This window comes from Condylura cristata, unplaced genomic scaffold, assembly GCF_000260355.1.
Source record: "Condylura cristata isolate star-nosed mole 26May11 unplaced genomic scaffold, ConCri1.0 scaffold00004, whole genome shotgun sequence".
In the NCBI taxonomy this organism is placed as follows: Eukaryota; Metazoa; Chordata; class Mammalia; order Eulipotyphla; family Talpidae; genus Condylura; species Condylura cristata.
This window is the reverse complement of record NW_004567105.1, coordinates 27,041,762-27,067,586: the sequence shown is the minus strand read 5'-3', so window position 1 is coordinate 27,067,586 and position 25,825 is coordinate 27,041,762. Positions and strand designations below refer to the sequence as shown.

The window sequence follows — 25,825 nt, the reverse complement described above, 5'->3', positions numbered from 1 at the left end:
TCTACAGTTATAACCAGTATATAACACACATCTAAATAACTTGTGGCCCAAAGAAGAAATTGAAAGGGAATTTGCAAAGTATTTCGAATTGGAAGACAATGAAAACACATATAAAATTTGTGGGGTAGAGAAGAAAGCAGTATGTAGAGGAAGAAGCTTATAGTACTATATGCTTATGAGAAGACATCTCAAACATTAGAAAAATGAAAAAGAACAAATTGAACTGAAGTAGGAGAAAGAAACTAAAAAAGAACATGAATAGTCCTATAGCAATTAGCTATTAGAAAATAGAATCTGTTGGTAAAATCTCAGAGAAGAGTCAGGTGAATTCTCCCAAATGAAACAGATGAATTAAAACTTGTGGGCACCCTTTCAAATAGCAAAATCACCATTACAAAGCACACAAATGGGAAAACATGGCACTATAAAGACTGTCAGAGGATGCTTGTTTATGGGATGAGAGCTGAGGCAAGATGGCAGAGCACACTGCCCGCGCATCGTAAGCTGGGAACACGTGGATCGACCTCTCAAGTATGTCACCACTCAGCAATCCATGAATGAGAAAATGGAGTATGGAGTACAATTTTGGAGTTACAAATTCTAGAGAGTAGGTGAATTTCCAATATGGAATTTATGAATTAGAAGCACTGCATATAAGATTTGTGTATAGAAATGTTTAGAAAAATACAAACAAATTTAGAGTGAAAGTAGGTCCGTGCTTGTGCCAGGCCTGTGGGTTGGAGGGGCAGGGCAAATACAGAGACAGAAGGAGACTTTGGAGGTGAAAGGTTAACATCTTGATTGTGGTGGTAATTTCACAGACAATGCAAAACTGATCAAACTGTAACTTAATTATGTCAATGCCACTTCCACATAACTGTTAAAAAAGAAAACACTCATGTATAAACTGAGTGTTGATAGTGGAGAGGAAAAACAAGAGACATTTGTGCAGTTGAAATGGCTAGTCAAGAGGTGAGGGAGAGTGAATTAAGGAATCAAAGATGACTTGACGCTGATGTTCTGTTTCACTGCTGGATTGATGATGACAATATTGTTAATGGAACTAGGGAATTCAGAGAGCCATATTTTTGAAGAATAGAGAAAGTTCCTCACCTTGGTTTAAGACCTCTTTCCCAGTCTGATCGAAGCTCTCCCCCAGTGCCTGTCCGAATTTAATGCAAACATGAACTTGACTTCTCCAAACCACCATGGTGAAGTCCCTCCTCTCTTTTAATAGATCTAAAGACCCCTTGTCACTTCTATTACATCTAGTACAAATTTCTTGGCTCAACCTTTGATGCTTTCCAATATGTAGTGCCAATCAATCTCATTTTCTCATTATTCTCTACCCTAGGATGTCTCTAAATCAAGATAGATTTGTTCTTAGGTATGTTATTCCTTCAACCAAAAAGCTCTCCATCACTCCACAACACAACAGCCCATCAGAAAGCCTTATATACTGTTTGCATTTCTATAGGGCCAGTACCACCAGGTGTAGTGCTTAACTGTTAGCTAATTTTCAAATGCTAGTTATACATCTTCAATAGAAGTTCATTAAGCAGCTAAAGTAAGCAAGATACTGACAGCATCTGGCCACAGGTACGTAGAGCAGGGAGAATGGAGCATTATCAACATTACCAAGCACAACTGAAATTGCAATGATGCAGATGACAGATGCTGCTCTGGGTGACCAGGGTTAAGCTTCTTGAAGAAATTGACCTTTGAGTCAGATCTGGAAGGTTGAGTACAATATTTTAATGTTGAAAAAGAGAAGGGCAGTAGGAGAAGCCAGAGGCAGAGGAGACAGAGCCAAGTGGTGCTACAGGCCCTCCAATGATGTCTCTCTTTATAAAGTTGATGAGGGAAAAAAACTCCAGCTGGGCCCTCCCTGGTGGTGCAGCAGGTTAAAGCACAGCACTAAGAAGCTAAAGCCCCTTCAGCGTGAGTTTGATCCCTGCCTGCCCCGGAGGTGACCCAGGACGCGGCAGACCTCTCCTGACCTGCCCGCTGCTCTCCTCAGCAGTGTACTTTGTCATTCGGCCTGTGCTGCTCCCTGCTCTGTCTCTGGTGAATCCTCTCACTGTCCCTGTACCTCTGGCTTGTAACCTGGTTCTGTATACATAAATAAATAAATCTTAAAAAAACAAAACAAAAAACCCAGGTGCTGCTGAAAGAAATATTTTTGGAGAACCTGGTTTCATTACATGCCATTTAAAGTTGCAGTTTCCATGAACCAGTCCATGATAGTAAGTGAAGACCTATGCATATTTCATGCAGGCAGGGACTGCATCATATAAGCCTTTAAATCTCTTATAGCACTTAGTATAGTAATCTTGTGCAGTCCACATTCAGTAAATACTTACTGGATTGAATTAGTTATACTTGATTTTAAGCGTTTTCAGCTATATCCTAAGTGAATAATGTGTCAGGGAGATAGAGGGCTCTATCTGTGATATGCCTGGGTTAAGTGGCAGGAATTCATACCACTGACACCACAATTGGAAAGATAATTTAAAAATTACTTTAATGCCTTTTTTCCAGGCAGCATAGCTATATGTAAAGTAGTTGGTACAATGGGATCTTGTTCCCAACTGCTTAGATGTTATCTATGAAATAGAAAATAACACTTTCTTCTGTTCTGGTTTAATAAAATTATGACAGTTGTAACCTTTTAGATCAATTATAAAAAAATGATGTTCACGACATATCCATACTATATTTAGAAATCATATTACCACATAATCAGTCTTACAATAGAAAATGTTATAATTTTTACATTACCTGAAATTTCAAAGAAAAACAATGTTTTATTCTACTAATGTAGAAATAACCAAAACTCATAAGAAGTATCTTTTTTAATCTTCAGAAAATAAAAAAACCCAGAAGGTAATAAAAAGCACTAAAGAGCTATAATTTAATAGTATGAGCCAACGAGCACATACCATTCAGAGACTAACGCTTGTTCCAAGAGTGACATCATTGGCCTAATTATTATTATTATTTTTTAATTTATGCATACAGAACTGGGGTATAGGCCAGAGGTGCAGGGGCGGTGAGAAGATTCACCAGAGACAGAGTGGTAAGCAGACCAGGCAGATCAATGAAGTTCACTGCGGAGGGGAGCAGCGGGCGGGTCAGGAGAGGTCTGCTGCGCCATGTGGATCACCTCCAGGGCAGGGGATCGAACTCGCACTGAAGCAGCTGCGGCTAGCTTGCAGTGCTGCGTCCCAACCAGTTGTGCCATCGGGGAGGGCCCACTGGCCTAATTCTGAATGTGACATGGGTTGTGGGAATTGGAGATCAACAGATGTATGATTTAGAAATGTGATGAGGAATTATAAATAAAACAGGTTCCTAGCTAAACCATGCCTCCTTACCACTGGAACTGAAGTCCACAGGCCCAATCCATTTGAAGGCAGGTTTACGGCCTCGTTCTTCCGTTACATGCACTTTCTTTATCAGCGCCAAGCTGGTCAGAACATTGGCTATGTCATAGAGGCGTCGTACCTTTGCTTGAAGATATAAAACACAATTATGGTCATGCCGTCCATGACACTATTACATTTTAGTTTGTGTGACAGGTTGCTTTTCTTGACCAGCCTATAAACCTCAATTGGAAAGCAGTGGGGTGGGATAAAGAGACAAATGGCTCTGTCATGAAATCAGCCAGGATTTATGCATCTGATCACATCAAGGGAAGGTCAGTGTGTCCTTCCATTTCTACAACTTCACACCTCTTACAAGAGGCACCTGGTGACAGGCTGGAAGCACTGAGATGGCAAAAACACCAAGGGAGGGAGATGGGTTGTAATTAAAGGTTTAGCAAATATAATTCTGAGATGTGGCGCATTAAAAAGCTTGCCCTGAGTTTCTCCCAGCAGGAGGTCATGGCAGCAACTCTGCCAGGCAGCTGGTCTGTGAAAATGACAGGGATTCCCCAAAGCCTCCTGTGAGGTTGCACTCCTGGGCGCACAGGATGTCTAGGGCTCAAGGTTATGAGACATGACTGTGCTAAAGCCAAGCTGCTTTTCACCTGAAATCCTAGGGGAGAAGTGGAGATGGACGATTCCTGAATTTTACAAGGTTTCGGGAGAGTCATTTGAAAATGCATGTGTTGAAGGAGAAATTCAGAAGTGATGATCACACATTAAATAGGCAGGACAACGATGCCAAAAAAGTAATTTCTGTTCAAGAAATCGATTTACAGGTAGGAAATTCACTTGACCTCAGGGCTAAGATCAAGCAAAGGAGCTCCGATTATCATCTAGAAACATCAAGCATTCACCCCAGATGCAATTTTCTTCCCAATCCTGATAGAGCTGGATTTTATCCAGTCATGTCTCCCACACAGCATGATTATAATTCCAGCTGGAAATAAAACAAATGAGAGAATGTCGGGCTCATGGCTTCCCAGGGCTTGAAAGGGCTAGTGGCAGCAGAAGGCATGTGGCTGGATCTGTGCTGTGCAAAAAGATGCATTGGATGCGAAACCTGACACGCCTTCCTTGTCTAGTAGCCATGTCCCACCACCCCTACCCTACCCTGGACATTCCTCTGGTTCTTACCTGTAGACAACTTTCATTTCCACCCATGAGAAGAGTATGCAGTGGGCGAGGAGAAAAGGGGAAAGAAAACTCAGACATTCCATCATGGATGCAGCGATACTAAAGAGAAATGCAACACACCTCACACCCCCCTGACCTGCTCTGGCGGGAAAGCAGTACTTCCACTGGCGACTAACTGCTGGGAAAAAGTACCTGACAGAATTGTGAGGCAAACGTGGTAACCACTACACTACAGAAACAACCGCTGGTACCTGACAGAATTGTCAGGAATGTTGGAATGTGACTAACTTACCTCTCACAACATGAAGAACACCTTTATGAGAACTGGACTTCCCTCACACACACACACAAACCCAAAAACATTCTTTTTGTCTGAGTCAGGAAACATGAGCACATGAAATCCCACCCTTTTTGTGCTGATAAGAGGGTTTAGTGAAGATGCTTACTTTTAAATTTACTCTGGTCTGGAGTGTCTTGGCTTTCTTCTATCAGTATTTTGGCAGCCACATCAAGGGTAACAATCTTGGTTTTGGAGACAAGGAAGAGCATGACAAATTTCTGGCTCATAATTCTCAAAGACTTGTCTTTTCTACTGTTTGCAGATGCTACAAAAGGAATAAAATGAAAGCATCAAAACACAGAATTAACCACAAGAAAGATGGTGCTTATGGCTTTCCAGAACTATTTAACTCTCCCAGCAGATGGAAAGATCAGTCTTGTTATAGGCGGAAGTCAAATGGACACACATCACAAAAGTCGGCTCATAAAGAAGTAACATGAGTTTTCTTGTGGCTCATAAAACTCCTCTCTGGTAGGCATGGACTCTGGAATGCATATTTTAAACCACTCTTAATGGCTTACACTTATGCTTTATAGAAAACAATTCATGAGGCAGGTTTCCTGAATCAACATTTTGAAAAGATTAATGTGGAAGGATAAAAGGATGGGTAAAGTAGGAATCACTAATTGTTTAGAGAATATCAGATCTCCCATCAAAGGCAGTGACTGAATTTTTATTTCTTGGTGTCCACGAGATCTAGAATATGCCCTGAACATAACAGGTTCACTTATTTTGAGAAACAGGCAAAGAAATAAACCAGAAGTAACTAGGAGACATGATTGAGTATGTCTTGTGTAGATGGCAGGCAAACTACCCCCAACAGATGGCTGTCTTCCCGGGTTACTAGGATAAGAATTGGCTCACGTGAGGAACTAAAAGACATGAGGCAGGTCCTCCCTTACTTCTTCCATCTTTTTCTTCTATTTATAAGTGAAATGTGAATGATAGTTGTACTTTATCATCTTAGCAATGGGGAGCAGAATGAGAACGATGAGATCCACATTAAAACAGGAGGATAGGCACCCCCTGGTGGCGCAGTGGGTTAAAGCACAACACTAAGAAGCTAAAGCCACTTCTGCATGAGTTTGATTCCCGCCTGCCCTGGGGGTGACCACATGGCGCGGCAGACCTCTCCTGACCTGCCCGCTCCTCAGCAGTGTTCTTCGTTGATCTGCCTGTTCTGCTCCCTACTCTGTCTCTGGTGAAGCCTCTCACTGCCCCTGAGCCTCTGGCCTGTACCCAGTTCTGTATCCACAAATAAATAAATCTTTAAAAAACAAACAAACAAACAAAAAAAACAGGAGGATAAATGTGGTTTGGGAGGGGAACAATGTAGATATAAGTAACAAAGCTACATCAAATGAAAGCAGGGTTGAGTTGCTATCTTTCTAATCAACATTTTCTGTGAACAAAGTTCTTAGTACTAAGAATCGATTCCACTATAATGAAAAAACTTAATTTCATCAAAAAAATAACTTCTTTCAAAGTATGTTTTCCTTAAAGACTCAAATATAAAGCATGGGGCTGTCAATACAAAACGGGAGCATGTTTAGCCATCTATGGTCCAAGACTCCGAATTACAAGAGTACAGCCACCAGATAGGGCTCCAAGTGACGTCAAGTGTGCGGCCCGGTGGGGAGCCATCTGTCTCTCTTTCTTCGCTAGAGAGAATAAGAGGACATTTCCCTCCAGAGTTGTCAATCTGGTGCTTCTTGGCTTAACATCATGCTGAGATGCCATCTCTGCTAAGATCACATCTCCTTTCAGAAGGGACTCTCACTGTTTTTCTGACATTACTTGTGGTTACAAAGGACTCACAAGAGGGATAGTCAGGTTCAGAGAACTCCAGTAGCTGTTGATCTTGGGATTCTAGATAGCCATCCTTTTTACGTTCTTCAAATTTATAATCCATCAGGTCTAGCTCTTTCTGTTGAAGGTGTGCCATCTGTTCTTCATATTTCTGTTCCTCTCCTAGTCTCTGGAGGTTCCTCAGGGTTTGGGGCAGGCTGTGACGCCCATGCCAGCCATACTGGTTCTTGGCCACCCGGCTGACCAGGTGCAGAGACTCCAGCACATTGACAATGTCATAAATGCGTCTCCTTTCAACGCCTGTTTGAAAAACAGAAAACAACAGTGATGCAGGTGAACATTTTTGAGTATAAATTTCTTGACCATATCAGTCAACTACATGATGCCCAAGAAATTCAACCTTTAAGAATGCAAGTAGAAATTAATTTTTGTTTTTCTTAGGATCTAGCTGTCACTAAGGTGTAGGATGAAACACTGACCTAGAGATGGATGATCTTTCCATTTGTAGTATATAACTAGTAGTATATATTTCCTTTAGACCTGTTAGTGAAACCGCATAAAAATATTTCAGCTTGTTTAAACTGGTGGGACTGAGCACCATAAGTCACAGGATATATGATGCTTGATATGAATACTGGATGGTAGATTCTGACTTGTAGTCTTAATGATGCAGACTATAAACTGTGTTCAATAACCGATACCTTGCTTTTGGGCAATACTACCCTTTCCAGGAGTTTGAATGATGTGAAAAAAATTAACCTTGTTAATTCTCATAATGGTCCCATAAGGAAAAGAGAGAATTTGTTTCCTGGTTTGTACTGGAAACCCAGGAATCAAAAGCTCAGGTGCTACTCTCAGGTTGTGAAGGAAGCTTGATCTGTACAGGCTGGGGCAATTTAAGAATCCTTTTGCTCATCACAGCTCCCGTGTGCTCCTGTTCACCATGTCCTGCCAAACTGCCCACTAATGAAGCACAGAGGCCCATGTAGAATTCAGGCTGATCATACAGTTCACTATTTTCCTACCCTATTCTCCTACACTCTCCAACCAACTGGGATTATGAGCTACTGAATGTACCAAAAATATGTACATGGTCAAGTGCAGAGATTACGGGGTCGGACTGCCAGGGTTTGAATCCCTGCGTGATCCCTTACTAGCTGGGTGATCCTGGGAAGCTCCTTAACCTTCCTGTGTCTTCACGTTTATCTCATAAAGTGATGAGGATTATCTGTGATCATGAACATAAAGGGTATCTAATAGATGTGGATTCATCTTCTGTGTGCATTTTACTTTGAAAATACTTCCTGCGTGGCACTGAAGATGCTAAAGTCCCTGCTAATAGGAGAGGCCACAGTAGACACAGATTTAATAAAGTCTCCATCTGTGACTCATCCTGTTGTCCATCAGGCTCTTAGTCTTTCAGAATCTGTGGCTCTCATGTATCTGTAACAGAAGCCTCCGGACATTTTCCAGAAAACCAGCTACAGAAATGTCCTCTTTTTATTCAACTGTAAGGAGCCGTTACATAATCAAGGCAGACTCAGCGAATCTAGCTTATGGTCCTTCAAAGATTTAATATGAGAAATGGACCAAATGACAGTGAGAACTCTGGAGCCAAGAAGTTCTGTCCCACACGTAGGAGGCATTTCACAGTCAATCAGAACTTTTTGGCTCATGACCCTGAAAAGTTCCTCACCCGCAGAAGCTCAGGCTTCCATGCCAGGTGCCTGCTGGAAGGTGCTGGCAGAGGTGATCAACAGCCCCTTATCCAGATCTGCCTGGTGCTTTATTCCAGTCTGTTTTCAGATATCAGTCTGTTTTACCATATCTTGTTTAGAGTATAACATTTCATAAACCTTCCCATTAGAAATGTCATGTGAAGGCACCAAGACACCCCAAGGCCAGCCATATGTCCTGCTGTTTAGTTGTTTTGTGTTGGATACCAGCTGTTACATCTCCATCTAGTGGCTAGACAGGCCAAGAAGGAAAAGCAAAGGAAGAAGGATCTTCCTGACCACTTGGGAAGGATGACAGTGCTTAATAACAACTGGTGGTGTTAGCTGGTGGTGTGGACGAAAGTCCATGTAGAACCAGTGTCAGGTGAGCACTCACTTCTTCAGTCCAGACTGAGCGGAACTGTCCGCTGGCTGCTGTACTATTTCACACAGAAGTAACACTTCACAAGGCTGAAAACCTACAGGGCTCACTGTGGCTTGCTCTGTCAGGAAGGTTTTCTCTGGCTCTCAGTCTTCTTTTTCCTTTGTATGAAGGCAATCCTATCAATCCTAGATATGGCACTAGTTATGCCTTCAAGAATTTGTCAATTGTTTCCATGTTTCCCTTAGTCCGGGGTGGAGCTTATCAGACCATCTCTCAGCCCAGTGGTTTCCCAGTGGTGCTATTTCCATGTACTAATAAACATATCCCTAGTTCTTAGATTCTTCTTTTTTTTAATTGAAGTAACATTGGCATACAGCACTGCATATGATTCGGGCGGGGGGGGGTCTTATATTCTTATCGATACTATCCAAGTCAAATCGATATGGGACCAGAATCTCAGAAAAATGCACTATGGGTCCCTCCCCGGTGGCGCAACGGGTTAGGACAACGTGCTGCAAGCTAGCGGCAGCCATTTCAGTGCGAGTTTGATCCCCCAGCCTCCACAGGGCGTGGCAGACCTCTCCTGACCGCCCCCCCACCTGCTCCTTCAGCAGGTGTACTTCCTCCATCTGCCTATTCTGCACCCTACTCTGTCTCAACAGTGAGTCCTTTCGCCACCACTGCACCTCTGTTCTGTACCCCAGTTCTGTATGTATAAACAAGTAAATCTTCAAAAAACACTAGTACTCTGTTAAAGTACGCGTATTGAACAAAAAGAGTCCTTTGTTAAAATACGCTCTGATGGCTGTAACCTGGGTCAGAGCAGGAATTTGAGACCAAACCCCAAGAGAAGACCACCACTGAAATCATTCCCAGGAAGAGAGCCCATTCTTCAGTCTCACATGAAGGGAGATGGCAAGTTCATCTCTCAGGCTGGGGGCATAAATCTATGGAGTTCTGCTCTAGGCAGTCTTAATAGAGGATTTGCAACTACCAAAGGTAGGAGTTCAATTTTCAGTCCTCCTTGGAGCTGTATAGTAGCCTTCTAACCTGTAATTCTTATCTTTATACTGACATCAGTGTGGTACCTGATGAAAGCTGGCCTCATGAACCCCAATGAGAAGGACCTGTGTGGCTGCTGCTTTACCTTGACCCTCTGTAAGACTAGTTCCCAGGGCCTTGTGCCTCAACGGGGCCACAGTAAGCCTTCTCCACCCACCTGGGTCACTTTCGCCTTCTTGGTTCACTGCTACTTTGCCAAACACCATGTTCTGCTTCTGAATTCCAGGATGGCTCCCCAATCAGAGCACACTACTCCTCCTCTCCTAACTATAGAGGCTGACAGGACAACCTGTGGAAAGGGCGACAGGTCTCGTAAGAGCAAGTAGAAACTATTCCACTTGACAATTAAGAGTTACCATGCCAGGCCCTGCGTTAGTCATGCTATTGCCATTATCCCCAACTTTGCTAAGTTTCTGTAACGTAGATATTCCTGTATCTGTTATAGACAAGAAAAGGGTATGTGACTTTTAAAAGTTCTTACAGTTTGTAGATTGGAGAGCTAGTCTTAAATACAACGCTGTCAGAACTAACCCTGAGCCGATAATCTTTCTTCCATCATAGCCCACTGATTCATCATTATTTCAGTTTCTAGCAACTAAAATCTTTTAAACCATCTGTTTAAATAATCCACACTGACAATCATCTATTGGGGCACATTTCTCTGAGTGACAGGAAGAAATAGAACTAATAAATGAATTGCAAATATAATCTATCATAAAACCTATTTAGCTGACATCTTGGAACATTTTCTTTCTGTATGTAAAACATCCGTGCTTTTCAAGAAACACATCCTGAAACCTTCAGTTCACTGTGATTTCTGCTTCAACATTATGTTCATCCTGAAACCAATTGCAATCCAAACCCACTAGGGGTCTCTCTTCCAAAGCAGCTTATGGACAGCCCTATAGCACTGTGCATTATACATACCCACACCATGTGAACACAGGAATTCTTCTGTTTTAAAGTTTACCTGTTTGACTTATGGCTAGATGTGCTTTTTCTAGTTTCATAGGCTTGCTGTGAATAACATGGACCAGGGCCATACATAATGCTCTTGCTCTTTAAATCTTGATTTAAATCCACAGAAATAATATCAGTTCTGAACTCTCAGAGATATTCTTAAAAATAAACAGCAGGCTAGTCCTATTATTTTTGAGTCTGTCTGATACAAGATGAAACTAAAACTTGAGCTGTTCATTTGTAATGTGAGTCTTTTGTAAAAATATTTTCATTGTCAATTTTTTTGTTTGACCCTCAGGCCTAGATGGCTCTCTGGAATCTTCTGCATAACGATGAAGATTTTGATGCTAACAGAAGGATGCTCTATCTGCTCCTCTGTCCTCATGCTTTTGGAAGGTCCACTCTTTATTGAACAAAAGAGGCTATCTGAAGCCTTTGTTCTGTATGAGGAGTCAGTTTCCCACTGTAACTCCAGGTAATCTGATCATACATACCAAGGCTGACAGCAACTTCATCTAGGGAGATGGTAGTTTTCTCAGTTGACAAGGGATAACTTGGATAGCGAGCTAGAAACTTCTGGCACAGGAGTCCTAAACTTTTCTGTTTTCTGCTTGGCCTTTGCTTTTCAAATTCATCCACAGCACTGTCCCCAACATCAAGCTACAGAGAGCAGACAGAAGGGAGATATCACAGTTAACATCCAAATAAGAGACTGTAATGGGCAGTACTGGGACAACCAGTTCATTGGGGTTGCAGAGGGGGGCATCTCAATTCATGCCATCTTAGGTTCTGGTTAAAATCTACACCTAAATCTGATTTTTCTTAATGTTTAAGCTATTGTTTCCTCTATACTGAGTTCTCCTTTGCAACTTTAAGTTGATCCTACTGGTTAAAAGCTTTAAAAATGAAAAGTGCAGTCACGTATAGGCAGCTACATTCTTGCCATTAGTGTACATGCTGGACTGCGGACCAGCATCACCAGGAGCTTGTTAAAGATGTAAAGTCTCAGAACTCATCCCAGTCATGATAGGTCTGAATCTGTCTTTTTATAAGATCTTGGGCGATTCTTATGGACATGAAAACTTGAGATGTGCTGGCTTGCATTGTATCATTGAACTGTTTATTTTTTACAGTTGACTAATGTTGATGGAACTGAACAAGGGCAGATTAAGTCTTATTCTCTTTTACTGTAATTACAATAAACTAGTGTCCTTGTTTCATCAACCCAAAGTTGAAAAGGGCTCAATTTCAGTATGAAAAAATAAAAGACTTTTTAATGAATACATGCAAGGAGAAAAGTGATATGATTATTTCAATAGTTTCAGAAAAAGTATTTGATAAATTTAACACCCATTCATGATTTTCAAGAATGCTTTTGAAAACTAGGAAGGGAGAACTTCTTTAATAAAATGTATTCATAAACTTCCAAGGACAAACATCTGTCTTCAGGGAAAAAGCTTGGAAGCATTCCCTTAAGCTCAGGAAAATGATAAGGATGTCCTTATCACTTTTCCTTTTTTTTTTAAGTTTTATTTATGCATACAAAAGTGGGGTACACAGGCCAGAGGTGCAGGGGTGGCGAGAGGATTCACCAGAAACAGAGAGGGGAGCAGAACAGGCAGATCGACAAAGTACACTGCTGAGGGGAGCTGTGAGGAGATCGGAGAGATCTGCTGTGCCATGTGGGTCACCTCCAGGGCCAGGGATTGAACTTGAAGTGACCATGGTTTGGTTTAGCTTCGCAGTGCAGTGCTCCAACTCACTGCGCCAGCAGGGAGGGCCTCACTTTTCCTTTTTTACATGTCATATTGTAAATCCTACCCAGTGCATGAGGACATGAAAGTGAGGCACAGATATTAAGGGGGAAAAAAAATCAAAACTTTCCCTCTGTTAGAACACTTGACTGTCTATATGATAAATCTCAATAAAATCTCAATCAACTTATAAAAAAATAATGAGACAATTCAGCAAGGTAGCTAGAAAGAAGAGATGATCTATTTTAGAAAATCAGCTATACAATAGTAACAAATAATAAATTGAAAATATTTGTAATAGTAATTAAGGCTCTTAGGTACAAATCTTAACAAAAACCACCTATTTGCTTAATATTCTAACATATATATCTCAAAATGTAGGAATTTATTATATTCATAAATAGGAAAACTCAGTACCATAAGGAAATTAATTCTTCTCATATTAATGTATGTGCAGTACACTTCTAATTCAAGTCCAATCTAAAGTATACATAGAAGAACAGAGAATGAAAGAGGTCATATAACAGAGGTAACATTGTCAATTTGGGAGAAAAGTAAAGAGTGAAAAAATAGTGCAGGGAAAATTAATTTCAAGGAGCAACATAAGAGAAAAGATAAGTGTTAAATTGAAAGGTAATGCATATAAGTCAGTAAGCATGTGCAAGGAAACTTAATGTCCTTAGTAATCAAGAAAAGTAAGTGAATACCACGACACAAGTACACATCCTCTAGATTGGCAGAAATTAATACATCCCACAAGTTCCAGCATCAGAGAGAATCTGTAAGTGTTTATACACACCCACAGCACTAGAGAAATCAAGTAGCACGTAGACAAGCAATTTAGTATTATGCGAACATCTACATATATAATAACCTAGTTATATAGTTATGTACTTACACTACAAGGTATAGAACCAAGAACAGCAATACTTGAATTTTCTAGCCACAGGATTCCTATATATTCTTAAAAATATCTGAGGCCCCTCACAGAACTTTTTACCTGGGTTTTATGTATCATTATTTAATATATTAGAAATGAAAACTGAGACACTTTAAGGAGTTAGTGAAAAAGCGACAGTGTTTTATATAATTTTCAAATCTCTTTGTGTCTGCTTTAACAGAGGAAAGCGGGATTCTCATGTTTGCTTCTTTATCTGTTTCAATAGTCACATCATGAAGTCACTGGAAAACTGATGTATATTCAGAGTTCAAAAGCAAGCATTTTATTATATATTATTATGAAAATTGTTTTGGCTTCCTGGACCTTCTCAAAGAGTCTCAGGGGCTTCAAAGTCCCTGGACCACACTTTGAGAGCTACTGCCCTAGAGAAACTCCTGGATATGTACACTAGGGATGGGAGCAAGCATAGGTCCTATTGATCTGAATTGGAAATAATCTAAATGGTTTTAAACAGGAATATGAGTAAATAAATCATAGTATGGTTTGATGTTGCTTAGGAATGAGGATACATTCTGAGAAATACATCCTTAGGCAATTCTGTGGTTGTACAAACATTAGAGAGTGCAGTTACACAAGTCTAAATGATATAGTCTTTTGGGACGACCATGTATATGTGATCTGTAGTTGACTAAAAAAATTAAGTGAGGGGCTTTTCCTGGTGGCACAACAGGTCAAAGCACCGCATTATAAAGCTCTGCGGGCCCTCCCTGGTGGCGCAGCGGGTTAAAGCACAGCACTGAGAAGCTAAAGCCACTTCCGCATTAGTTTGATTCCCGCCTGCCCCGGAGGTGACCACATGGCGTGGCAGACCTCTCCTGACCCACCCGCTGCTCCCCTCAGCAGTGTACTTCGTTGATCTGCCTGTTCTGCTCCCCACTCTGTCTCTGGTGAAGCCTCTCGCCGCCCCTGAGCCTCTGGCCTGTACCCCAGTTCTGTATGCATAAATAAATAAATCTTTAAAAAAAAAAAAATAAAATAAATAAAGCTCTCCGAAGCCACTGCAGCACAAGTTCAATCCCTGGCCAGGGAGCTGACCCACATGGCCTAGCAGACCTCTCCTGACCCACCCGCTTTAATTTTATGAAAGCTTAAAATTAAAAAAATAGGTAATATGTAGGAACACACACTTGTGTGACAGTGATTTAAAAATGGCAAGGGAGTGATAAAATATAAGTTCGGGTAAAAAGTTGTCTGTGGTGGAGGTAAATATAATTAGTAGAACTGTTCTGGTTTGGGGCTTGGGAGGTAGATTAAAGATCTTACATATATGATAAATGTATCTTATATAACCAGATATTCCATCAAATGGTAATAAAGAATCAATTTTAAAAAGTCATCAAAGGTTGTTTTAAGGCCACTCAAATTTTAGGAATTTAGTTCAGGGTAGAAGGGAACATAATTCATGATTGATCAATTAAAAATACCCTTGTAGGCCCTCCCTGGTGGCGCAGCGGGTTAAAGCACAGCACTAAGAAGCAAAAGCCACTTCTGCATGAGTTCGATCCCCGCCTGCCCAGGAGGTGACTACATGGTGCGGCAGACCTCTCCTGACCCGTCCACTGCTCCCCTCAGCAGTGTACTTAGTCGATCTGCCTGTTCTGCTCCCCACTCTGTCCCTGGTGAATCCTCTCACTCTCCGCATCTCTGGCTTGAACCCCAGTTCTGTATGAATAAATAAAGAAATCTTAAAAAAAAAAAATACCCCTTAAAGTCTGGGTAGAAAAACAAAAATTGAATTGTTTTAGTGACAAATTAAACAACCCGTTCTTCCAAAAAAGATATCAATAATGTTCCTTTCTTAAGGAGTGAAAGAGGTCACTAACAGTTTCCCATTGGGTGATTTTCATGTTGTTGATTTATATCAAGAAAACAGAAAAACAACTAATATTAACAACAAAAAACAAATTTGATTTGATTTGATTCACACAATTCTAGTGGAACCAGGGCAGGTACCACACTACCTTATAGTTGAGTAAACAGAAGTGCAGAGATATAAAAACCTTGAGCCATTTCTCCCCTCATCCAGCTAGTGACTTGAACCTAAGACCTCTGAAGCCAAGTCTCTGTGCTGTCCACATCAAATATAAAACAGAAAGGAAGTCAAAGAATGGTTCAAGCTTAAAATGAGAAATTGTGAAAATTGTCTGGCTTAGGATTTACTCTCAAAACTTCATACTGTGTATTTAGTTACATGAAAGAATCTGTTATATCACTGCAATGAAGAATACTGCAGATCAATTCACTTTGTTCTATTAATTTCAAGTTGTGATACAGGACATCTTTTCACTTCTTCTTTTTCAGTTTCTTCACTTGGCAATATTTATAGTTTAAAAAAATCAGCCAAATGGAGGAAAAATAACAGTTATCTATTAGTAACTTTCCTTTGCAAATTTGGGGAAGAGTTTTAAAAGAAGAGTTTAAAAATCATTGACTAACTATTTAAAAGAGAGCAATTATGTTACTTATTCAGCAGCTGATTCTCCCAGGTCAGGTAATGTAGAGATGATTTAAGTCTAAAGCCCCAAACCAAGGAACTGAACATATATGAGGGTAACAAAACTTCAGAAGTTGAAAATATTTAGATTAAAAGTACCCTTAAAGTTCGAGTAAAATTATAATTCACAACAGCACTTAAAAATGGATTAAAGGGGCCCTCCCTGGTGGCGCAGCGGGTTAAAGCACAGCACTAACAAGCTAAAGCCACTTCTGCATGAGTTCGATCCCCACCTACCCGGAGGCGATCCACAGAGTGTGGCAGACCTCTCCTGACCCACCTGCTGCTCCCCTCAGCAGTCTGCTTCAGTCTGCCTGTTCTGCTCCCCACTCTCTTTCTCTGGTGAATCTTCTCACCACCCCTGCACCTCTGGCCTATATCCCATTTCTGTATGCATAAATAAATAAATCGTTTTAAAAAATGGATTAAAAATTCATGTACACAATACATTAAAATTATAAAATATTGCTTAAAATTATCATTTTTAAATTTGCTGTCAAGGGAGTACCATAAAGAAAAGAATATATGTTAGATATAGCTGTTGGTTAATTAGTACTATTTTTGGTTCAAAAGTAACTAGAAAATTGAGAAGCCAATGACCTTTTAATAATCAAGTAAAACTTTTTAAATTCTCTAAAAGCTCTTAGCCTGTTTACCTGAAGAGTATCTGTAAATGCATCATCCTTGTTCTCGATGGGTCTGAACAGTTCCTTTTTCTTCTCCCTGTCTCTGATGTCTGGGCTGGCAGCACTAATGAGCATCTTCAGGTTAGCTGTGGGTGTCCATGGTTCCACCTGCTGTCTGTCAACAAGCTTCACTGGAGTGATGGGATTTCTTTCTGGAGTGAAAATTTTTTGCTTCGATAAATCAATCGGTTCATTTTTTATTGGAGTCTTCGGGGTCATCCTTGATCGATCAACAAATATATTTTCCTATTTAAGAAAAGAGATCTTTTAGGATGAGTGAGAACAGACTAGCATCAGTTTAGACAATACTTTGTTTCTGCTGTTTACCAAGACGTGGCAATATAAACAGACTATATCTGGAAACTATCAGGAAAGGGCAAGTGAAAATCAGGAAGATTCCTGGAAATTGAAGAGTGGCTCCAGTGAGAAACTGATGATAATATGCTACTCTTTTAAACTTATTTTCTATGGCATCGCTGAAAGATGTCATGTGTTATCTCTCTGTTGGATTGTTGAAATGGTTGAGGATGATGAGTAAATTGAACCATACTGCTTCTAAGTGCTACATTAAAAAACAAAACAAAACAAAACACTATTTACAAGTTCATACTAACTAGTGAAGAGTATACCACTCTAGTCTCCAATTATAATGTTCACCAGCAATTTGTAGCAGGAATTAATGTAAGAGCACTGCACAAAATATCACATTTATATTGGAGCCGTCAATGTTATCTCTCCAAAGCATGCTTCTCAAACTACCCAGGATTTTAATTTCCAAATTCCTGCAGGCTGCTCTTTGTGGAAGACATGATCACAAGTACAGCAAAGTTCCTGCCCTCCAGCTTCTGCTACTGACTCACTCTTCACACTCCCCAATGAACAAGTAGAGCCGGAAACCACACCTCAGTCAAGATTTCTAAAGATGCCAGGAAGACATCTGGAGTTGTAGGTGGCGAATCACTGAATTATAAATCTCTAACCAGCTGCAATGTGAAATCTTTGGAGATATGTGCCGACTTGACCGGAGACGCAAAGGAAAAGAATCTCTAAGCAACAGGAGCAGTCTGGGTGCCAATCAAAGCTCTACGAAATACCACGAGAGAGACTCCACGAAGTGAAGAATCTAAGACTGGGCGATCACTTTCAGATGAGATCCAGGGAAATGGGTTTTACTGATATGAACTCAAGTGTGTCTTTTTCAGAGCTCCAATAAAACGTATCTGGCGGGACACGGATGTTCACTAGCATCTATGAAGAGTTGGGTATGGGAAAGAGGTCTGCACTGTCACTGAGGCCAGCTTACCTGCTTCTGCTACCTCTCAAATGTGATTGTGGGCGAATTCCTCCTTTTTACTATGTCATTCATAGAAATACAAACCGTAGGGAGTGTGAGACTAGTTCCTGGCATAAAACATACATGGAATAAAAGGTAGTTATTCCACCTTTCCCCATTCTCTGAGACTATAGCACACTGTCCTGCTACTCAACATCCTGCGGTGTGTCTTGTCTCCTTAGTGAAACTGGTCACTTAAGGAAGCAGGGAGCAGTTCTTGTGTCGCTCTTCAGTTTTTAGTACAATGCTTTGGCCCTTCTAGGTGGTTAGAGAAGACTATGCCTTGGTTACCAGTTATTTCAAAAGGTATCCTCATGGGAGAGGATGTGGTCTAGGCTTGTTAAAGTGGAAGAACGCCACCCTCCTTCCCAAGTGCCTCCCTAGTCTCTGTAATTACAGGGAAGATGAACTCTTACATTTTTGCTACTGAGGGAAGCAATTGCTTCCTCCTCCATGTTGATCTATAGTTCAATGTAATTTAAGTAACTCTGAAAGTGGGAGGAGAGTTAGATTACCTGGTAGGTTACGACTGTATCTGATCCTCTACATGATGAGAAAACAATGCCGTGCAAATTGTTTTTTGAGGTCTCCAGTGGGCAGGTGGTCAGCTGTAGTCTAGTGATAGCCTGGCCACTCAGCTGTCTGTCCCCACAATTCTGACACTATGTAAGGCAATAGGGAGGAGACTGCAATGAGAATTTGGAATCCTGGTTATTTTTCTGCTTTGTATCTTTTTGATACTGGGCAAGTATTTCATTTATGTTTGGGTCTAAGTTTCCTAATCCCCAAGTAAAGGGTTCAGATTATCTCCAGGACTTTCCAGCAAGGCTGCCTGGCTGTGTGGTAAACACTGGGATGCACCCAGATCTCTTCAACAATGAATGACTCATCCCCTGGCTGCTGAAAGTAATAACCCCCCTTCTTGGCTTGGCTGAAGAGGGCTGACTTATCAGGATCAGGTCACTTCCAGGAAGCCTGTGATTTCTGAAGAGCTGGTAGAAGTAGCATTGATCCCTCTGTCCTAACTCAAAACTACTTCCAGGGGTGATCCTAGACCTCCCTTTAGGCTAAAGTCAGCTTTCTGCTGAGACTATACTCAGCTCTATCTCTTCTCTCCAATTTTGGTCTCTTCCCTTCCCCTTCCAAGGCGTGTATCCCCAAAGCACTCCCTAAATGACCCTTTGCACATTAAACTCCCAGTCAGATCTGCCTGCCAGGTAATCTAAGTTGGAATTCCCTGGAAATCACCTCCTCAGTTAGGGGAGTCTTGAGAACATAGGCTAGGCAAAGACGACATGTTCTCCAGTTTTACTATGCAAATGGAATAATGTACCTGGACTTAGTTGCCATAAGGCCGCTATAAGCATCAGATCAGATAAGGTGAGAGCAGTTTGTAAGCTGTGAAGTGCTACATTCACGTACCTTATAACTGGTAATCTTACCAGTATCATGACCATGCTGTATACATCCATAGAGAGTTCATAGTTATAAGACGAGGACTAGGTTCTACTTCTGTTTCTGTTTCAGAGTAGCTTTGATTAGGTTACTTCAAGTAACATACATAGTCATCAGCCTTGTCATGGCCTTAGCAATATTCTGATGTGTTCTTTCCAAGTGCTCTCATGCATATCCAACATGTTGCATGTGTAGTCCACACTGGCTTTTCTTCAACCTGCTCTGCTCTTCATCATGTCTAAGCTGCTGCTGACACCACTTTGTCTAAAGACAACAGCTAAGCTTTGCCCACTGAAACCCTACCTATTGTTTAGGTCGCTATTAAGGCAAAGAAGACATGTTAGAAGTGTGTCCTTCTAGAGATTGACTAACAACTGTTTTTCCCCTTCAGAGTACACTTTCTAGAACGAGTAATCCACACTGAGAGAGCCTCTCCCTTGCTGCCATCACTTCCCAGGAGATTCTCAAACCTCAATTCAATTCACTGAGTTGCCTCTCAGTTACCAGGTCAATGGCAAACTGTGTCCCTCAACCTGCCCACAGTGGTTAAAACTGCTGCATGTTCTTTGCTCTGAAAATGCTCAGCACTTCTGAGACACCACTGTTTGTCTTGTTCTCTTCCTATTTCTCTGTTCCCTCTTATGAGTTCCTCTTTTCCCCATTCTTATAAACCTAAGCCCTCTCTGCCTCTCAATTTGTTCTCTGAGATCATTGACCACGTTTCACATACAAGTCTTTAAATATTAGTATGTTGATAATTCCTAAGTTTGTGGCTAGGATCTTCCATCAATTTCCAAATAAGGGAACTAGCTGTCTTTTGCACATAAATAGTTATTCACCTATACTTCACAGGTACAGAATCAGTGTCACTAGTGATGTTTTGATCAATGACAGACTGCATAAATGACAGCCCAGGAGTCCACATACTACACAGTCTAGTGTGTAATAAGTTGTGCCATCTAGGTTTGTGAAATTATACTTTTGACCTTTGCACAACAATAAAGCCACCTAAGGGGGCATTTCTGGAGACTTCTGATATTTTACTCTTAATCCCTCTAAAAACCTTAAAAAGTAGGTAGGATTATTCTCTTTTCTCACTGAAGAGAGACTGAGTAATTTGCAAGAGTTGTCATTGTTCTGTGGACAAAAAAAAAAGGATTTTTTTTTTTTATTTTTTAAAATTTGTTTTTACATCATTTTGTGCCTTTTCCCATCTCAGTTATAATTCCCGTGGACTTCCCATCACTAATTCACCCGTGTGCCATCACCGTAATCCAGTGCACTTCTTCCTCCCCCCCATTTTTGATCCCATTTCCCTCTCCACTCCTGTAAAATGTCTCTGGTATATAGTTGTTCATTATTATTTTCCACACCCCCACACCCCAGTCCTTTATGCTCCTATTATGAGTGAAACCATCCAGTATTTTTCTTTTTCTTTCTGGCTTATTTCACTAAGCATGATTCCTTACAAAAAGGAATGTATATTTTTTAATAATATAATAGTTTATTTTTACATCAATTTGTGCCTTTTTCCATCTCAGTTGTAATCCCCTGGGCTTCCCATCACCAAATCACCCATGTGCCATCACCATAGTCCAGTGTATTTCCCTCCCCCTACTGTTTTTTGATCCCATCCCCCACTCCACCCCATAAAATATCTCTGGTATATACATGTTCATTATTATTGTTATTTTCTCGTCTGGTCCGTTATATCTTGCTATGAGTGGGTAGCAGGATTTTTCCTTTTCTTTCTGCCTTATTTCACTAAGCATGATCTTTTCTAACTCCATCCATGTTGCTGCAAAAGGCATGTTGTTTTTTTTTGGTTGCCGAGTAATATTCCATTGTGTATATGTACCACATCTCAAAAAGGAATGTTTTTTAAAGATATATTTTTTATTCATGCATATAAGAACTGGGGTGCAGGCCAGAGGGTTGGGGGGTGCGGGTGAGAGGATTCACTAGAGACAAAGTGGGAACCAGAACAGGCATATCTACTGAAATACACTGCTGAGGGGAGCAGTTGGCAAGACAGGAGAGGTCTACTGTGCCATGTGGTTCACCTCCAGGACTGGGGGTTGAACTCATGCTGCAGTGGCTGCAGATAGCTTCATAGTGCTGTGCTTTAATCCCTTGTGCCAGCAGGGGTTAACTGTTTGTTATCTGACCCTTTGTTTTGTTTCTCTTATTACACATATAAGTGATATAGCCTTTTTATATATATATATCCTTTTATATGTATGTATGCAAGTGTGTGTGTGTCTATCTTTCTCCTTCTGACTTATTTCTGTTAGCATCATCCCCTCCAGTTCCATTTCCATTTGTAGAAAATGGCATGGGTTAATCTTTTTTATGGCTGAATAGTATTTCACCACATATGTAGTCCATTCACTTGTCTTTGGGCACTTAAGTTGTTTCCATGATTTGGCATTGTAAATAGTGCTCCAATGAACAAAAGATGAACTTATCCCTTTGAATTTGAAACTTTTGTTTTTCGACTACTCTTCAAAGAGATAATTGACCTTCAAGGAAAACTCATGTTCATTTCTATTTCTGTACTACTTTCATCCTCTTTACCTACATACACCTGAGCATTTATTCCTTCAAGCTGTAGCTCAGGTATCATCTCCTCCAAAAAGCTTTCCCAACAGCTAAATCCTGATTGTTTAATTGCAAATCATCACTTTCTACTTTCTTCATCCCCAAATGCAATGTAAAAAACTTAAGAGGAGAGTTTTATTTATAATCCCAAACAGGACACAGCAAATTTGGGTAATGGATATGAAAACTCCTTCATATTTACAGTAAGTTTCTCCTGAGTGGTAAGAAGATACATGCATAATAGATAGTACTTAGAGATCTTGAACCAAGTAAAGACAATCAAGGAAAAACCTCTAAATGCCAATTGATTCACAGGGCAATGTTCCAGGTATCCCTCAAAGAGCTTCAAGAAACAGTAAGTCACAACTCTATTTCTGGCCACTCTGTATATTTCAAACATTTCTTATATCCTCACATCTCATGTTTTTTCTTCCTCCAACATCCTCGTTTTTTTCTCATAAGTTAAATGTGAAATATCCTTTGCCTATTGGCTTCTACTATGAAAAACTTCCTGATGCTTTAAGAACTCCCCATGAATTTATTTTTTCCTTCTCTGTTTTGCTGGCTCCAGAGCTGGTGAAGCAGTAACTGGGGCAGGGAGAGAAGGGCTATCTCCCTCCTTGTCCCAGCTTGCCACCCTAGGCATCCCAGGATGGTGGGGAATCAAGATATTTCTGCCACGGAAACAGTGCTCGCGAGCTATCTTATCTCTGGTTCTCCCTACCAGAGCACGCACTGAATCATAGTATAGTTGGTTTGCTTTACATCTGAGATCCTGAACATCTCTTGGTGTTCTCAGAGCAGGGCCTGCATCATACTCATCTTTGGGCTGTTAGTTCAATTGAGCATGGTGTGAACAGTAGTTATCTGTTACTGAGTGCTTTATAAAAACCAAGGGAAACGCTATTTATTAGCTCTAATATATGGTAGGAAAAAACAGGCTTAGAGAGGTTAGGAGACTTGTTAAACCACCGAAGCCCCAGCCTGTGGTACAGTTGTTGAAAAACTGAGTAAATATGTATGTCTAAGATTATACAGTCATTAAATGGAAGAGTAAGACTCAAACCCCAATTTCTCTGACTCCAAATCCTATGTTCTCCTTTCCTTACTTCACAGCAATGTAAGACACTGAAGTCCCACCTACTATCTCTGCTCTCCTCCTTTGCCTTCTCTATGAGGTGAAATAAGCCATGCGGTACTTATATGCGGTATTTCAAATATTTTAACCACGTATCCAATCTTTTTTGAGTTATTTGCTTTTCTCTCCATACCCATTAAAACGTGAAAGCTCAGCTGAATACAGCACTTACTAATGCTAGCTATAGTAGAAGCACCCTTTTTGAAGGCACTTGATAAAAAGCCATTGACCCATAAGGAAAGAAGTAGACGCTGACTTAGGTTTTACATAAATGTATACACATTCTTTCAAGGTTGTTCTATCCAGATTACAAAAGAAAACAAAAAGTTTTGTTCTGACACACCTAAAGATAAAACTCTGACTATATATTTTAAAAGTCAGGTATTTTCATCCCCACAAGGTAATTTCTTCAAAAGTCATCTTTAAAACTAGAATGTTCTAGTCTACTCCCTTCCTTAACAAAAATGAATTCAATGTTAGGGAAAAGAAAAAACCCTACATGGAAAGCATAAAATCAGTCCTATCCAAAATTAAAAGCTGTCAAGTGTTCTTCAAAGGTCATACAACAGGTGTTTACAAACAGGCAGTTTCTTCGTTGATGCTAACACTAAAAGTAAGAGCATAAATGTAAGGTAAGTTCAGGGACCAAGGAAGCTGCTAAGCACAGATTGGTATTTAAAGTTTCTAATCGGTTTGTTATATCTACTTGCCTCTGCCAAAAATGCTTAGACATTTACTACTAGCAGGTTATTTCACCTTTCCAGTAGGGCAGTGGCTGGAGAGTGCAACTGCTGAGGTGGGTTCTGTGGTAGTTTAGACATTGCTTGGGCCAAGTTTCCTTTGAATGTTTCACAAAGATAAAACCATATTCTTAAAATCACAAAAAAGAGAGAGGATGACTCAGTGCAAGACTAACCATATCACTGCACTGTAAAATATTCAGACTGTGCTGGTTGTCTTAAGGTCTTTATCTCCCTCTAGGGGAGTCTCGCAGGCCATGCTCATGGGTGAATGGAGCAACCTCTGGGAGCTGGTTCATTGGTGACCAGAACATTTTGTAGGATTTTAATAACTGAGCACTTACAGAAAAAGAGTGTCCTTTCCTGGGAATTGAGGTTTAACATTCCTAAAAATTATTACGTAATTCCACTCTCAACTGTAAGTGTTATACACTTCTGATTGCAGCGTTCAACATATCTTTGATTCATGTAAATCCAGCATTATTACATCAAACCTAGCCTCAAATGACTGAAACATGAACAGTATGGCTTTAGATGCCTCTGTTTCATAAAAATACATCTATGACATTCCATAAACTAATTAAGTTTATGGAACAGTTTACTCCTTTAGCCACCACCATCATAAAGAGAGTTGAAAGTATTTAATGTTCTGTAATGTTCATCAAAATTAATTAATTAAGTTTATGGAACAGTTTACTAGTTTAGACACCACCATCATAAAGAAGAGTTGAAAGTATGTAAGGGTGCTTACCTTTTGTGCATTATCCCCATCCTCAACTGCACAATCTATTCTGGGTTGCCTGGGGTTGATCAGGTCTTTTAGTGTTAAACAATTTACCTCCATCTGCAATGCACACTTTACATTAGAATATGATTTTACAATTGGCTGTTTTCTTCTCTAGCAACAACAATATCTTTTTCTTGCTCTTGAACATGAACTTCCCCCTCCCTAAACCCTGGCAATTTACTAGGAGTGTAGTCACCCCCAGCTCTCCCTAAAACACATATGAATGAACATAAACACTTAAAATGTGTTTAGCATAATTACTGAAAGCCTGGAGAGAGGAAAATATTCAACAAAATTAGTAAATGGGGGCGGGGGGCAGAAAACAGAGCAAAATTAAGTTACCAAGTCAGGATGTGTAGGGCAAATTTGTCAGTAACTACTGGGTCTCCTAGGTCAGTTAGTTTTGGCGCAAAGAACTGGAAGGAATTCGGCATTGAGGGGGTTTTGAATCAGGATAGAAGGAAACCTGATCGCTAGACCAAACCCACCCAGCACTTGGCGCAGCCCCGTCCCGGGCCTCCGAGAAGCCCCCCAAGGATAAACCCTTCAATGAACCCCCCAATCGTGTCGAAGGGCAAGTCCCCTCTACTGACCGGACACAGGGAGAAATAGAAGCAAAACTCCCCTCCAGCCCAGGATGGCAGAGATGGTAGACAGGCAGCAAGGGAGGGAGGGGTCCCCTTTCCCCCCAATTCCCGCCTCTCCGCCGGCGCCTGTGCCGCACGCTACTTACTCCCGCTTTGCTAAGGAGGTTTCCTGCCTCCGGGACCTCCACAGCCCACACCAGCGTGGGATCACCAGGGCGAGGCGATCAGCATCCGGGCGGCGACATCGGGTGGGGCAAAGAAGGCGTGCAGATCCCTGTGCCGAGCGTCTAGTGCTAGGGGGGGACCCCTAGGCTAGCAGGCTGCGCCAGCGTCCCGACCTCACTGAGCGTGACTCCAGCCCCGATCTCGGTCCTCGCTAAAACACCTCCTCTGGCGCCTTGAGACCGAATTTGAGAATCCACCAATCAGCGGCGGCCGACGGAGCGGACCCGG

The 25,825-nt window shown here is 41.0% G+C and overlaps 1 protein-coding gene across 1 annotated transcript in view; it reads right to left on the bottom strand.

Annotated features, from left to right (window-relative positions):
• The window catches only part of E2F7 (E2F transcription factor 7), a 36,744-nt gene extending 11,185 nt beyond the window's left edge, over window positions 1–25,559 (bottom strand). The window contains exons 1-7 of the mRNA XM_004676504.1: window positions 25,519–25,559; window positions 24,750–24,842; window positions 16,702–16,977; window positions 11,331–11,496; window positions 6,724–7,014; window positions 5,012–5,170; window positions 3,378–3,512 (exon numbers count right to left, since the gene is read on the bottom strand). Coding sequence (XP_004676561.1) covers window positions 3,378–3,512; window positions 5,012–5,170; window positions 6,724–7,014; window positions 11,331–11,496; window positions 16,702–16,977; window positions 24,750–24,842 — 1,120 coding nt within the window. The 5' untranslated portion in view covers window positions 25,519–25,559. The remainder of the gene's footprint in view (window positions 1–3,377; window positions 3,513–5,011; window positions 5,171–6,723; window positions 7,015–11,330; window positions 11,497–16,701; window positions 16,978–24,749; window positions 24,843–25,518) is intronic.
• Between the last annotated feature and the right edge of the window lie 266 nt (window positions 25,560–25,825).